This window comes from Plectropomus leopardus, chromosome 24, assembly GCF_026936395.1.
Source record: "Plectropomus leopardus strain MGB_pleo_1.0 chromosome 24, ASM2693639v1, whole genome shotgun sequence".
Classification (NCBI taxonomy): domain Eukaryota; kingdom Metazoa; phylum Chordata; class Actinopteri; order Perciformes; family Serranidae; genus Plectropomus; species Plectropomus leopardus.
This window is the reverse complement of record NC_142199.1, coordinates 14,723,712-14,740,733: the sequence shown is the minus strand read 5'-3', so window position 1 is coordinate 14,740,733 and position 17,022 is coordinate 14,723,712. Positions and strand designations below refer to the sequence as shown.

Genomic DNA, 17,022 nt, shown 5'->3' with positions numbered 1-17,022 from the left:
CGCCACCACCTGAAATACCACTAGGGGTGTGCTATATTATATCGTACATGATAATACCAATATAATATTCAAAATGAGTAGAAACATGTATATCATGATAATGGCAGTATACTGGAGGAGAAATTGCAGCACATACCTTATTTATATATATTTTTACTCTTTATAGATTGAAGGCAATGTTTTTTGCAAGTGTTAGATGTGTAATTTTTGATTGATTTTATTTTGTCGCAATATTTTTATTTTATACAAAATCTGAATCGCAGCATGACTGTTTATGATCTCAAGTACTGAGATTGTTATTGTTTGATTTCTACAAACCGTTTGTCAACACATACAACTATAACACTTATTTTGTTGCAATTTGTATGTATTTTCTTAAAATATCCTTTGTATTTTTGTCATATCCTCAAGAATATTGCAAAAACACCCTGAAATATCATGATATCATTTTAAAAACATATCGCCCTCCTCTAAATACCACCCATCACTGAATCAGAGGAGCTAAATACTGCAATAAAACATTCAGCTTCAGGCAATCTCAAATAAGCTCATTGGTGGATCAGCTAGAAAACAATACACTGACTAAGGAAGGAAGTGCCTGATCAAACCGCACCCTCTTTTTCATTTAAATCAGCCTTTTGTGACTTAAGAGGATTTAAAAGGAAAAACAATGAGGGATCACAGCCTCCGCCAGAATTCACTCGCCTTGTTTATTTCATTAAAGATCAAGTATTCTGCTTGCTCTGCACACACGACGAAGAAAGAGTGATAATTGAGCTCTGGAAATAATCGACTTCATGAAGCACTTTCATCACTAAGTGACTGACAAGCTGTCAAAGACACAGGAAGTCACAAACAGGTCCTGTGCGCAGCTCCAAGTCTAGACTGCCATAATGTGATTGTTTTTGTCCTTTCAGTCACTCAGACTTTAACAGCAAACACAGTGGGCGGAAAAGTTCCTGCTGTCACTTAGCAACCAACACCAGGCTGCGACAACCGATCCGATCCAATCCTGCCTCATAATTGTACCATTCGTTATGCCAGGTCTCTGAAGAATTTATTATTGTGTTTTCTTAATCCCACGAAAAGGTCACCAATTGAACAAACTATTTATGGATAGGCGGATGAATTATTTAATGGGCCCCAGACCAAATATTATAGGAAAGAGAGATTTCCCCCCCTGGAAGGCGATGAATTATTTAGTCACTGGGACACATCTTTGGTGAAAGCTATTACACAGCATCCTCAACCTCAATATCGGATAATGTCATCAGCTCCAAATATGCCCTAACCTGCGTAATGAATGGTCAACAGAGTGGCGGCTGCGGTGAGGCCTGAGCAGCGGCGAGGGGAAACAGTTATGGCAAACAATTATGAGCATTTATTTTAAGCCCTGAAGGGGTGAACCACAGTGCAGACAATCACAAGAGCAGGCAGGTAAAAAAAAGATGTTGATATTTATCTCTATGTCACTCCAACATGGACATAACCTGATTGAGGATTTGTAATTGAGCAATTATGGTCATGATTTCCCACAATATATGTAGCATATCACTGGACAGCACAGTTGCAAGCCCCTGCAAAGATTAACACATCACTTTCTCCTCTCACTTAAACAGCAGCCGGAGGGACGGAGCCAGCATCCTCTCTCCACCCACCAGACTCCGCTGGTACCGTCATGAATATGATACAATCCTGATGCTCAGCATCTGTGGTGGCAACTTATAAGCACAGTGCCATCTCTACAACTCTATGAAGCCATCACTGTCTATGTTAGACCATTGTAATTATAGTGGTTATAGGTTATGTATTACACATGTACCAAATGAGTCATTAGATGAATGATTTATGGCCTTTTAAAAACACAAATCTAGTTTAAATCAGGTTCCACTATACACTTTAAAATCTCTCTGACAACAATAATGGAGTTATACTGTATATGCAAAATTTAAAAGAGCTAAATTACTATGTAAATGGCTTTTTTTTAATAATTTTGAAAATGCTTGTGGTTGATTATGTGCAAAACTACATTGCATCATTAATCATTTTACATTAATATTTACAATTGACTTAAATGACAAGCCTTACAGGACTATTTCCACTCATTTGTCATTCCAAATACATTAACCCTTTTGCACTTATTTGGTATACTCTTGCTTGTGAGGCAACTGCGCAATGCTATATGCCATTTATTAATACATGAGGCTTGCTTGATTAAATTGTAACATTGCCAAACATATATAATGTTATCACAAAGACAAGCTATTACAATTATATTAAACCATAGAGAAAGGTGTGGAGACTCGTCTCAAACAACGTATTTAATTTGCATTCAGTGCAACGTAACTTCAATGCTAGTTTCTCTCGCTTTTCCACAGCGAGCCCATACCACCAGACTCCGTTACAAATTTGGTAATTTATATGCTTCCTTGCTATCGGCGAACCCCGGACAACATGTGGCATTTCAATATAATAGTTGATACGTGTAACTTTAATTCGGCACATGAGACATGTACACAGGCAGCGTAACAATGTAATTATAGCTCAGTTTATTGAAGTGGCTAACGGTTAACCGTGGTGCTCACTGCTCGCTGCCGCATATCACCGGGAGAGAAACAGCCGAACCAGGCCCGAAAGTTATTGAATTACACCATTATATTTCATTACTGCTGTTTGCTTTTTCGGACGAACGATGAATTTCAGTACAATTTAGTGTGTGAGGTGTTTATTATAACCAAAAAGTCAGGCAACATTATAAGCTACATTGGTATCGTGTCGCGGCTAAGCTAACGATTATTACCTGGCACTGCTAACGCTTAAACACGGCCAAACACCGGGCGCTCTGTGCTGTCACGCACTAGCAAGAGAGATGTTTACTGCTAAGTAGCTCGTGTTACATGATTACAACAATCCGGTTAACGTGGTTTTCCCCCCCACAAACCGGTAACTGTTGGAGAATATACTGCAGATATCTAATGTTGCCTTACCGCTTTGGTTTACAATCGGTGAACACAGCCGTGGTCTCTGCCCAGGGTGAAGTAGCTAATAGTGTTTGTGGCGGAGTGAAGGAGAGGCGGTGGAGTCCGGGGTTGCCAGTTCTGCTTGTGAAAGTGCAAAAGTCAATGTAATATAATGGGGCTCTGAAAATAAAAGTAATGTCATACAATAAGCATATCAGAATAAATAAGAACAAATAAATAGATGCAAATAAAAAAATCTGTATAAAATTTCTGGTAAAATAAAAACAAAAAATACACATTTTCAATGTTATATAATAATCTGAAAATACAATTAACAAAATAAATTTCAAAATAAACACATAAAAAAATACAAATTAAAAAATGAATCTAGTAACAAAATCTGAAATCTAAAAGAAGAAGAAGAAAAGGAAGAAGGCTCCGCTTGCACACCTTTTCTGCAAAATAAAAAGTTCTTTAAAATAATAATGATCATTCGGTAAAAGACTTATAAATATTATGATTTAGTTTGGGGCATTTTTCCTGGCTTTTAAAAAAATAATAATTTTCCAAATCCACTAATTTCCTGTAATTCACGATACATTTCTTGCAAAGACAGACTTTTTTTGTATAACCATGTTTTCAAAAGAATGTTGCCAATGTATGTTTCTGAAAACCACAAATAGGTTACATTTGTTGTTATTATAGAGCAGAACTTTAGGTCTGTGTGACAAAAACACGTAAAACCAAACCAACTCCAAAACCACAACTCAAAATATGACTCTGCCAAGTCACATACACTGCTTTTAACTCCAGCAACAATGCTATCATCTTCAAATGTATGCAATACTGATAAAGCTGCACCATGAATGTTTAGTGTGTCATCATAATAGCAGTTTCCCCTCATCACCTAGCTCTTAGAATGGCCTAGAGACTGTATATCATCAGCATATTCATCATATGAAAGGATTTTAAATCATTTTACATAATCGTTTTAATACTAATTTTATTTGATTTTACCTTTTATATATTATCACTTCACTCTTTTATTATAAATCTGTATCCTTTATTATGTTTTTATATTTCATTGCTCTGTAAAGCACTTTGAATTGACCTATTGTATTAAATATGCTATACAAATAAAGCCGCCTTGCCTTGCATTTTCATGCTTATTCACAATATTTTTTAACTCTAAACTTGTGGTAAATATATGTGTACATATGTATTTACTACATTTTTGTCTACCTGTCAACTGATACACTGTATCCTGTTAATAAAAGGAGATTTATTAGTACATTTGTCCTTGATCCTGCTACATCTTTGGAGTTGAAGGATGATAATATATATAATATATGATAATATACAATGAAATGCACTGCAGGAACTGAATGATACCATCAGCAGCAACATCACCAGGAAACCGGATGTAATCTCTAAGTAGCTGCTGATTCTAATCAGCTCAACTTTCTTCTCAAAGATGTAGCAGTGTCAGGGACCAATCAATGACCAATGATCTTCCTTGCCTTACCTTACCCTAAATACCTTTACACATATGTGTCAGTGGGCAATGTATATTAAATTTAAATTATTTAATCTCATCTCATCTCATTTAATCTCATCTGTTTGATGTGAAGGTTGACCACTTACAGTAAAAAAAAGACAAGAAAAAAGGAGAAACTGGACTATTTACAATTTTTTGGTTACATTCTTTGAGGCCCACAGTGTGTGTGAGTGTGTGTATACATAGGTGTGTGATGGGTCCTATATTTCTGTGTGAGATGATCTGTGTGTGTGTGTGTGTGTGTGTGTGTGTACAAAAGGTAGATTTATTGTCATTTTTCTGAAACGTGGTTTCAGAAGAAATTAGATTAAAGTTGATCCTAAATCCTTCTACATCTTTTTGGCGTTGAAGGAGGTGTTGAGGAGTCTGAGCCTGGGGAAAGAAGCTGCTCCGTAGTCTGGTGGTTCAGCAGCGGATACTTCTGTATCTTTCTCCAGGTGGCAGCAGGGTTAACAGACTGTGTCTGAGGTGGCTGCTGTTTTTCAGTAACCTTTGGGTTCTGTGCAGACACCTCACCTCACCGAGGTCACTGATGCTCTGTAGATGGGAACCAGTGATGTTCTGGGCAGTTTTAATCACCCGCTGTAGAGCCTTCCTGTCCTGGGCCATGCAAAAACCATGCCAGTTTGTGATGTTTCCAGTCAGTATACTTTTTTTATTGTTCCTCTGCAGAAGATAACCAGGATCTTGCTCTGGAATTTGAAAAGACTCAAAAGTACGTTAATATATGCTATACGTGAACCATAAAAAAGAGAAAAATGAGAACACCAGCTAAGATACACCCTGATATTGGCAAAACCGCAGCAACATTTCAAAAGCAGTCCAATCCGCGGAAAGACCACGGACCTGGCAACCTTGGTGGAGTCCAGCGGCGGCCTGGGAGAGTGCGTCACATCGTCACGTTCGTACACACGTACGTCTGACCGTTTTTGGATAGCAGCGCGCATGTACGCAGTTAGTCTGACAATTTCGTCATTTGTCATAAATATGTTTTAACACTGACTGTGTAGTTTTCGGTAAATAGTAACAACAGCAGCCCATAAAGTACCGGGGAGTTGCAGAGACTACTCAGTGGTACGTGCTGCGGAGTGAACCCCTAGTTTGCCGCGAAACTTTTCAGTGTTTCACCTCAGTCTGCTGTTTCATAAACTATTTGACTGCTGTGCTTCACCCCACCGTCTCACCGGGTAGGCAAACCACGCATACACTTCCAAAAACAACGCTAGTTTGTTCGTAGTTAGCCTAAATGCTAACAGGACATGTTAATGTGTGCGCGCGAGCACTGCCCCTGAAACCAGGATGCCATAGCAACGCGATGTGTAGCAGGTCGGCTCTATTTGGAGGAGCACATTGTAGTGTAACTCCAAAACACACATAACCTAACAAAAAGGATCAATTTTGTTTGCTTGCAATGTTTTCCCACTCATTTGTAGCCAGGTACAAGGTCCAAAAAGCAACATATACTAACAAAATGCGTTAAGAAAAGAATATATGAATTTAACTGATTTTATTTCTAAGGAGAAGTCTGTGTACTTCCGGTGTTGTATCGAAATGTGTGTCCCTCCCCCGTCTTTAGTGCTGCTCCTTGTTGAACAGTTTATGTTGCTAGCTTTTGCTACCACCTGACTTCTTTTGGTGCTATTACTCACCCCAAATTTAGTCTTTTCATACTTTGTTTTGTGTGAAAGTGTTGTCGGCTCCTAACCTGCCAATTTATTCTTTGACACCTTAAAAATATATCTGTCAAAGTTATGTTTAAACAACATACATAACTTAAGCTAACTTACTGCAAAATACTGCCTTCCAGATCAGAATATAATAGCCTGACACATTTAGGTGGTTTGGTGGAAAATTAACTATCAGATTTAATTTGTGGTTGTTATTGTTATTACATTATTTTATTATTTTTTTTTTTTTACATTTATTTAACCATGAAGTCCTTTGAGATTGTTTGGCTTAGGGGAGGGACATACAACTTTAAGTGCTTGTACATTGTATTTAGGCTATTTTAAATATCCTCAGACCCCTAAAACCTGCAAATGGGTTTGAAAGGGATGTTTTCTTTTGAAAGTCTCCAAAATGACGCCATTCATTACTCAGAAAAAAAGCCAGAAACTGTGAAATACACATCTCAGCCACCCCCTGCTCTGATAAATTAAGCACAGTCCCTTACAATCATTGTTATTGTTCTTATTATTATTACTGCTGTTACACAAAGTTTCCCAAAGATTACAACTTTGATATAACAAGTACATGATGCTAAGCATGCACAAAATATATGACATTTGGCATTTATCATAGACACAGCTTGCTCTGTGACATCTTTCTGGACAGTCCTGTCCTCATGATAAGTTGTTACTGTTTTAGACACAATGATTTTGAGGGCTTGTTGGTGTACACTTCCCAACTCTAATTACATATGGAAGCAGAACGTGTGCCTGGATTGACCAGGACAGCAGCAGGTGAGGCAACACAAAAAAGATGCTGCTGTCACTGGGGGCAGCTGAGACAGGCAACTTTTAGCTTCTCATCTAAAATTCAGACTGTCTTAGTCCGCTTTACTGCGTCATCCAGCTTCCAATAATGGCATTCCTGTCAGAGCTGGTAGGCAGCAGAGGAAAGTTTGTTACCATTATATAAAACATGCTTAAATCAGCATTGGTATAGTCAAAAAAATTGCCTAATAAATGTCTAATAGATGCTGTCATGACTAATTCAGATTAAACCTACTTTAAGATATAAAACTCAGTTTACCAATGTGTTTTTTTTCCAGCCTAAAATTGGAGCCAGCTGACTGAGCAGGGCTGAGAAACTGATGAGGACTTAGCAATGAAAATGGATGATAATGGCCTACAGACCTCTCGCTGTGATACAAGATGGTCACAGCAACTGTCAGGCCTTCCTCACAAGCTCCTGCAGCGCCTGATGCCTTTCCAAAGGGAGGGAGTGGAGTTCGCTTTATCCAGAGATGGACGGTAAGCAGTCAGCAAAGTCATAGCTATTCTGTTTATATCAGTTTAATTTCTGATTTTTAAACGTTTATTATGTGAAGTCCTATGTTTAAAGTCTCATATTGGAAAATTCAGACTTCTATGTTTTTTAAAATTTTTATTATGAAGCAGGTGTATGTGTTGCATAAATACTGTGAAAGTATCCAAACGCTCGATCCGCAGAGAAAACACACAGCCCGTTCTCGGAAACTGTTTATCGAGAAATTGTGATGTCACATGTGCAATATAGAGTAAACTTTATAATAATGATAATAAACTTTATTTATTATCATTATTATACATTATACAATTATACAAGAAATGCAGCCAAACATGCTTTGCAACAAAGAAATTACATGCACCGAGTACTTCACATGAAAAGACATAATAAAACTTGAATGTAAAAATAAGATAAGATCAGATTAAAATGCATAGAATGCATCTTCACATGGATAAAACTGCTTGATAATACCAGTGAGAGTAAGATAAAAAATAAGGACAAACATAAAATGCACAGAATGCTTTACATAAGATGGAAAATAAATCCCTTTAAGATAATATTAATAAAAACAAAGCTAAAAGTAGAGTGTATAAAATGCATAAAATTAAGGAAAATGTGACAATTTTAAGAGGTGCAGCAGTGCGTAAGTGTATAAAGGTAGAACACGCTGCTACAGTGCAGTCAAAATCGTTTCTTGGATGCACGAAGACGCTGAAAACGCAGATGTGGAAGACCTGCACACACTGACCAATCAGGGCAGACTGGGGGTCTTAAACGGACAGGTGCTAAAATGCAGCATTTCAGACAGACAGTGAATCCAGGTATATTCAGGCAGACAGTATGAGAAAAATAATGTGTTTTTTTAAACATTATAGCATGTAAACATGTTCCAGTAGAGAGCTAAAATACAAGTATGACCATAAAATGAGCACAAAATGGGACCTTTGAGAAACAGCTTTAATGAATACATTATTAAAAGTCATTTTAAAACTAAAGTCCAGCTTGCATCTTGCAAATCAGCAGTATCAAGACTGGGGTTGCAGCTGTTTTAAGGTGTGCTGTGGTATAAATATAGTTGGTTCTCATACTGTGTACATTTGCTTATCTATTGTTTTGGGAAAAAATGCATTCAGACAGAGAATAAGTTATTTTCAAATGGGAGACTTTTTAGACATATATCCATGAATAAAGTGGTTTAAAAAAATCTCCCGTTTTAATTTCTTTAAGGGTTATTGTAACTGATTATGATAATAATTCTGTGATGCGGCAATACTGCTGCAACCGTAAACATGACAAAGAAAAACATCAGTGTGTCTGACTGTAGTTGTAAGGGTCTGCTGCATGTTCTCAGTGTATCCCCCCTCTGGGTTCATGCCATCCAGTGTTTGCAGCCTTACCTTCCACTTCACTGCTGCAGTGTGTAAATATTGATTTATTGCTATGAAGATGCTTTTAGCTCAAATCTATTGTTGTAGCATTTCATAAAAGAATACAAGTAGATTCTTGTATCTTCACTCAGAGGCTTCACACATTTGCTGCCACCAATTACAGGACGGCGTTATGAAAACGCCGGCGCTTGATGTGTTTCGATTTTTCACTTCTTGATGATGAAGATGCTCGGCTTATGTCCACAGTTGAAAACAAAACTTTGTAAAGGCATTTTGGCCTCTAATGCAGCATCAGCGCTGATAATTTGCCAGATGGAGCAGTCCTCCCTCTATGGGGAAAACTTCAGTGGCATTATGGAGGGAAAAAGTCATGAATGTGTGTGAATATATTCTAAAATTAAAAGGTCAGATAGAGTCCAGGTTGTATCTAACAATTACCAGTCCGTGCAAAGTTTCTCACTTGCCCTTAACTCCTTAAGTGTTTGGCTGTGTCGAGCATTAGTTGCTGGAACCGACCAGCACTTCCTTCTCCCCGACCAGTCGATGTACGCTCGGGTTCTCGGGAAGGTCAGCACAGGGGGAGCCAATCTTAGCGCCGCTGCTGTGATGCGGAGCAGCCATATTGATTCAGGAACACTGGGAGGCACTGCTTTGTTACTTGGGTGGGTCAGGAGTCAATTGGCTCTCTCTGCACCGTGTGGACAGCTACCTCAGTCAATTGGCATCAGTGTGACAGGGAGAGCAGCGCGGGCAGTGCTGCTCTCTGGAGACGAGCTGAAGTGACGTTAGCACAAGGTATTACAGGTGGAGGGAGCCCGAGAGGGGAATGAGCACATGACGTTAGTTTACCAACATATCAGTGCATATAGAAAATAAACATCTTAACATCGTAACTAAGCTGCTGGAGGATTGCTGTGTGAGGAAGGGATATTTCCAGAGCCCTTTATTTCTATGAACTAATGCTGTAATTTACAGTCACGCCGTTTTCGCTACAATAGGTTTTTATGCTTTTATGTGCAAAAATACTTGAATATTTACTCTTATATTTATTAATACTCGTTTGCATTTTTAAATTTGTATTGTTTTTATCCGTGCTTAGTCTTAGATTATGTTGTTTTATTTCATTACATTTATTTGTTATTGCTGATTTGTTGTTTTGTATTCAAGTCATAGAAATAGCATTATAGAGGACATTATACTGTTTGCTGAGGTCATTCTACAAGTGTAAAAGGAAATGGCGATTGTTTTTTAGTTGTCATGGTGACAACACATCACATCACACGTGGGCTGTTTAGTATGTGACATTCACCAGTTTGAGAATTCAAGAAAAAGAAATACAACCGCACCAGTCCAAGTTTCTCTCTTTCACTAAACAAAGACTTCAAATCGTAGCTTAACTGCTATGTTAACTCATCGTAAAACACACACAATTTTCAAGAGATTAAAAATATTGACCAAAACATCTTAGTCTTGACTTTTTGCTCAATCGCCAGCTCTTGTTTGGTCAGAATAAACCCTTCATTCACCACTTTATAAAACTATAAAAAATGAAATTAATGCCTCTCACTCGTTCTTCAGTGGCAGCTACAGTAACGTTACATCATGTTCCATCAAACATGCAATTCATGTAAAAAAAGAAACAAAAACATTTATCTGCTAGTTTTATAAATTAATTTTTTTGCACTTTCTTGAAGTCATTTTATTGCTTTTTTGTTCATTTTTTTTTCTTTTTTGTGCTTATTTTCAGGTAATTTTCTTATAACTTTTTACTAATTTCTGCTATGTTTTGGGGCCTTTTTTTTTATTTTTTAAAGATTATATTTTGGGGGCATTTTCCCTTTATTCATAGGACAGTTACAGAGAGACAGAGACAGAGGTGGGTGAGCGAGGGGAGAATACACACAGCAAACGGTTGCTGGTTGGACTCGAATCTGAGCTGCTGCAGAAGCCTCACGTTTATGGGGCACACACTCTACCTGATGAGCTAGAGGTCATCTCAGGGCTACTTTGCTCAGGGTTTAAAGGGTTAATGCTAGTGTCATCCATTAGCATTAAAACATGAGACCATTTTCGGAAGCCAAGAAGTAATGTGGGATAATATAGTGACTAAAAATGCATCATTTTAAACCCACTGTACCGCGCTCTCACACAGACAGACGGCAAAGATGATTACAAGCTAAAAATGGTCATTTTATTGACAGTAATGTTGATGTGTCTGTGTATCTGAGGCACCCTGCTGCTCTTTATTTGCTCACTCAATATCCTTGAAAGGAATTAAAGCAGCAGTGTCTATTTTTACGGATACTCAGCAGAGACTAGAACGCCGTGTAGTTGCAGACTTGTTGGATTTTTAGGAAGGAGTGTAACAATTGTGGGAAATGTAGGATATCAGCACCTGAAGTGGAACTAGACGAGGCAGTCTGACAGAGAAAAAAAAAATAAACGTCAGCCCTTCATTATAAAATAACTCCTGGAATGCACCGAACATCACAGATTGATGTTGGATATCTAACGGCGTGGGAGGATCCGGGGGCGGATTTTTCCTTTAAATCTCGTGTCTTTTCACATCCAGAGCATCAAGCGCACCGAACCAAAACATCAAATGTTGTTGCGATTCACATACTTATGGCCGCCGCTGTATGGGTCTGTGTAGGAGGGGGAGTGAATTTGATGGAGTTGGAGAGGGCTAATGTGGGAAAGTTGTGGAACAGTGCGACAATAAAAACCCCCGAGATGTGGTTGATTGTATTGTTTGGAAAGTTTGGAAGAAGTGTGTTGTTTGAGTGCTCACATATATTCGGCTATTCTGAAACATACATTTGCCCACGGTATATCTTTAAAACGCAGTACTCTGATATATAAAAAAAACATCAATTTGGAGTAAAAGTACATCCATTAAGAGCTCTTGGTCACTTCCATTAAGGTGTTGACTGCAGCTCGGAGCTATCCATGAGCATCCATGTGATGCACTGTATGTCCGCCGCGCTCTGATTTGTCCAAAATATGATTGTAAGTGACTGGCTGTGCTTTTATTGAATAAGACCTGCTCTGCTGATGTGAGAGGAGATCAATAAGCTGACTGTGTCGTCTCTGTCTGTGATGGTCAAATTACAGAGTGGAGTCCTTTCCACAGATGGAGTTTGTTCTCTGTACACATACAAGTTGATTTATTTACGCCCATTAAGAGTTGTTCGCTTTACGCTGAGTGGTTCCATGTAATCATTTGGGTTATTCAGTGGTACACTGGGAGTTGCAGTACTGGGAGTACAATTTCAGAGTCCCTGTTTAAAGTAGTAATACACAAGATTTTCATTAAAATGGAGAGAGACAACTTCCCTTACTGTTTCCAAGTGATTTCGGCGTTGTTGCAAAGACAACCGGACCGTTTTCTGTTTCCCATAGAGCCGAGTGATGAGGCTGTATTTCTTTTGCTTGGCAGAGTATCCACAGTTGGCCTTGTGGGGATAGTAACTGCAAAGAACCTACATATACACTCTTTTTTTATTTTAATTAGTTTTGAAACTTACTTGTCTGGGTCATTATTAAACCTGTCTATCCTGTTATTTTTATTTTTATTTTATTCTTCATTTTTCTTTTATTATCTATTCTTGTTATTATTATTTCATTTTTTTTGTAATTTTTTTTTTTTTTAATTGTTTTTCTGTCTTATATTTTGACTGTAAAACACTTGATATACTATACCATAGTATACTATACCACACCATACCATACCATACTATATAATACCACAGCATACTGTACTATACTATACTATACTATACTATAGTATACTAATATACTGGTGGTGTCATAACTGTGTAGCTGTTACATTGTGCGATTGAGCATTTTCTTCACTGGGATACGTTAAAGTAAAAAACGTATATTTCCACTTTAAATGAATGTTTGTTCGGTTGCTATCCATCACTGGATGAGGTGGCACATTGGTGACGAAGCCTATGGCTCAGTGATGAAAGCCCATGCATTTGGAGTGGTACAAACTTGGTGTCTGTGGGGACTTTTGAGGGACAAATTTAAAGAGGATAGGTCAAAATCAAAGCAGCAGCTTGAGGAGAGAAATCACTTTTAGTCTCTACTATATGTTATGCAATGTCAAACCTAATCAGTTTCATTATTCCACTGAGATCCAGCAGTCTGCGGACAATTCTCATGTACCTGACCTGTAATGTGAGACGGACACTCGGTCCAGGATCATCTCAAAAAGAAGAAAATGTCCCTTACATCTTTAAAGCGCCTCATTTACAGTGTTTACCTTCTACAGCGCTCTATATTCCATTTCCTCCTAATTAAGCGTGAAATTTGCCATAATTTTTAATGTAAGTTTGCGATATGAAGACGGCAGGAGTTCTATTATACAGCATGAAAAATGTAATTTTACTCACCATTAGTAACCCGTAGCCTTAATAGCCGGCTTTCCTTTATTTGGATAGTATTGGAGGTTTTTATGGAAACAAAGTATAGAGGCTACACATGATAAATAAACTGTGCAGCCTGCTGGGTCAGTTTGTGTGTTAGAGAGAAGAACTGGGCTGGTGGGAGACATTTTTAACGAGTATTGTAACATAAAAAAAAAGCGCTTTTGTTTAGTTTATCATTTCAAGAAACTGAAATCTTTGGAGAAAAATGCATCATTAGAGCCAAACATTCATACATCTTTATGTACATGCTCCTGAATTAAATGCAGCACAACGTGGATTATGATTAAACTCTCAGCAAAAAAGAATTACAAAGGATTATAAGGCCATAATGTAAGAGAAAAGTCACACCCACATACCATAATGAAACATATTGTGTTCACTGTTGGACTGACCTTGATGAGGACCCTCATTAACCCTTTAACCCCCGGATCAACATCAGTTTTCTTTTGCTGCATTGAGACACCTTTTACTAGCAACATCTAAAACCTGAGAAAACTGATTTAAAAAAGAAAAAAAAAGACAATAATTAGTAAAAGTTGACATGGAAATGATCTGGAATTTAGCTGCAGAGGATTATTTTGATGATCAAAAAATGAGGGAATACAGAAAACTGTATTTATGATTCTCATTATTATGTTCTTAAAATAATTTTATAGAAAAAAGGATGTGCTGCAGGTTTGTGAAATAATACATAACTAATAAGGAAAATATTAATGACATTCTGTAATGTGAATGTAGCAGAGAGCAGAGCAGAGCTGCTGTCTGACTCCCCATTAAGAGAGAGTGTACATTTACGCACAAGGTGCTTCATCGATAATTTCAGAAGCTAAAAATGTGATTCTGTTTTTTCTGTCAGGTTAAAAACTACAGTTTGTAGTTTGTCTGCTGAAATGTCCCACAATATATGCTGCAGTGACGCCACTGCTTTTACTATATTACTCTCAACAGAAATCTGCTCATTTCTCCAATTTGCTGCATCCACCATGTAAATAGCAGTGCGCCAGCTGCATGCACACCTGGCTTTTAAAAGGAATGGGAGATGACACTCTGATTGGTTAATTTATGCTACGCCCAAAACACCCCTATGATTAATGAGGGGACTAAATACAACCCCTATGCACTCAGATTATGTACCATTTAACTAGCAGAGAGGAGTTGGACACGCCCAAAATGCTCTGGTGGCATGCATATATGACTATGTACTATAGATTGTTTAAATATGGCCTTAACTCAACCTGCAACTGTGTTGTCTTTCTGTGACAACCTGTGACCATCGTCACATGCCTGAGCTGCAGCATAGCTGCCTATTTAATAGGTCATTTTTTTAATTTAACTGGTTATTTTTGTCTAATGTGTTTTTTTAATTGTTATTATTTTTTGTTTGACCTAAAATAAAAACAAGGTAGATAAAAAGATAAATTAAAAATATAACATCAACAACAATAATAATAATAATAATGAAAAAGTTAATTTTTGCAGCACATTCAAATCAACATTGCAAAAAGTGCTGCACACATTAAAATCTAAATAAAACACACACACAGGAAAAATAAAAACAATACAATACAAGAGAGAAATATAAAAACAGCAATTTAAAGTTCAGCAGAGCAGAGCAAAGAAAAAGAAATTAAAAGAGAAATTATAGGAATGTCTTCTGATAAAAATAAGTCTTCAAAAGTGATTTAAAAGGAAACGATGTAGCAAGCCAGATCAATCCACAATATATGGTATATGTATGGTGAAAATGCTGTTGTGATAAGGCATTTTTTAAAAGATTTATTTTCCTGAAGAAAATAGTATTCAAGAAATTTTATTGGTTATCTTTTATGTAGGGCGATGCATTTTTTAGGATAATATGCGATGTTCATACTGTGCACATTTCAGCAACATTTAAAATACTATTTGATTACTGAAAAATAGGATTAACAGTTTCAAAGGACAATATTTTTTTCTGACAACGTTTAGGGAACTTAGGTCATAAGGAACATCTCTACTTTGGGAACCAGTGGAATAAAGTTAGGTAAAAACAACATAGGACAAAAAGAAAAGCCAGTGTGTGTAACTTTATTGAAAGTCCAGCAAGTACAAAAAGTGTTTCTATTTTAAGCACCACTGAAAAAAAACAATAAAAGAGCTCTGTGATAGATTTGGGTGGCAGAAAGTTGTGCTTAAGTTAAGAAAAAAACAAACCTGTGAGCAAAACACTGGTGAATTGCCCCATATAGCTCGGTTTTAAACTTTTCCTTTTAAAGTCACGCACACTATTGAAACATCTTCCATCTCCCACAGCCCAAACCTCTTCCGCCAAAGGCTACTTTATTTTGATTTCAAGTTCATTTGCAATGTACAGCCAAACTGCACCCTGAACCCATAACTGTGTGTGAGCGTGACACACTGTAGCCCCCTCTGATCAGCCTTTTGTGCAGCGTCCAACCTCTGAGCCGCTTTCCCGCTGACCGCAGCGCTCTGCGGGTCCGATCCTCAGAAGAGAACCGTAACAGGGCTGGAAGATTGGGGTTAGACACGACACATCAGCACGCAGAGGTCAAAGCCATCAAATCATCGTAGCCAGCTTGGGAGGTAGGGGAGCCCATTTCCTGACACTTTGGGGCTTGTGGGTTTCGGAGATAACATTAGAAAGATGGGGCGGCGGGGACCGTGCCGTCGTCAGGCAACAGCGCTGCAGCATCCTCGCAGTCTCAAACCGTCAAGACGACACTCAGGTTATTTAAAGGAGGATGATTAATGTGTTGGGAAATGGCAAGCACCTGCCCCAGCCCGCCGCGCTCCCTCCCCCAGTTTGTGTGTGTGTGTGTGTGTGTGTGGGTGGGTGGGTGGTGGTATGCGCAAGCACATATATGTATGTGTGTGTGTGCACTTTGTATATATCATGCTTCTTTTTTTCCCCTCTTTTCTTTTGTGTGCATTTTTCACACATACTAGCCCCTGTGTGTGTGTGTGTGTGTGTGTGTGTGTGTGTGTGCGCGCGTGTGTGTGTGCACATTGCGCTGACTGGGCCGGTGTGCTGGCAATTAGAAAAACCACCAGTGGCAAGGTGCACATTAATCATGTTCCTCAGCTGAAAGAGAGAAATGGGGCGGAGATGGGGGGAAGAGGAGGAGGTGGAGGAGGAGAGAGAATAATGAGAGACCGTGTCTGAGGTATTCAGAGCTGCTCCATCGCACTGTTTGCTCTGACATGCCGTTGGAAGCATTTATGAATAAGCAAGGTCATGACAATAGGCCCGAGTCCAGCGGGCAGAGAGAGGCAGAGGTTGATCTATCTATACTTTTTCCACGGGGGACAACTTCAGCTAAAGAATGTGTCGCGCTTTCATTGTTCCTTTATCATGCAGAGTGTAAAGGGGCTGTTCTGTGGTTGCTAAAACACACCATATCAGAGACAGCCAGACAGGTGAGCTGCTGCTTTTATCCTAGTTTAAGGCTCCACTGCAGGCTCATCGTACACTCCTAAAATGTGCATTAAAAGGATTAACTGTTTGTTAAAATGGCTTATAAAATGAACATTTTATTAATCTTTAACCCTTTGAACCTGCACAAACTGACCTGATGTCTTTCGAAAACATGGGGAGAAGACAATGAGCACTGACCCAAATTTTTTTGAGAAAATTGTGAAAAAACAAGAAAATCACCTAAAAATTAGAAAAACAAAACAAAATGAAAGTTAAC

The 17,022-nt window shown here is 38.2% G+C and overlaps 2 protein-coding genes across 3 annotated transcripts in view; one reads left to right on the top strand and one right to left on the bottom strand.

The window, feature by feature from the left end:
* r3hdm1 (R3H domain containing 1) overlaps positions 1–3,111 on the bottom strand; it is a 58,081-nt gene extending 54,970 nt beyond the window's left edge. Inside the window, exon 1 of the mRNA XM_088074161.1 lies at positions 2,988–3,111. The gene's annotated coding sequence lies outside the window, so the exon portion shown is untranslated. The remainder of the gene's footprint in view (positions 1–2,987) is intronic.
* Positions 3,112–5,394: 2,283 nt separating this feature from the next.
* zranb3 (zinc finger, RAN-binding domain containing 3) overlaps positions 5,395–17,022 on the top strand; it is a 102,263-nt gene continuing 90,635 nt past the window's right edge. The window contains exons 1-2 of one of the 2 annotated variants that reach the window (XM_042513403.2): positions 5,395–5,592; positions 7,292–7,493. In XM_042513403.2, the coding sequence (XP_042369337.2) occupies positions 7,348–7,493 (146 nt within the window). In that variant the 5' untranslated portion in view covers positions 5,395–5,592; positions 7,292–7,347. Of the gene's footprint in view, positions 5,706–7,291; positions 7,494–17,022 lie in introns of both variants that reach the window. The other variant, XM_042513402.2, reaches the window with a different exon arrangement.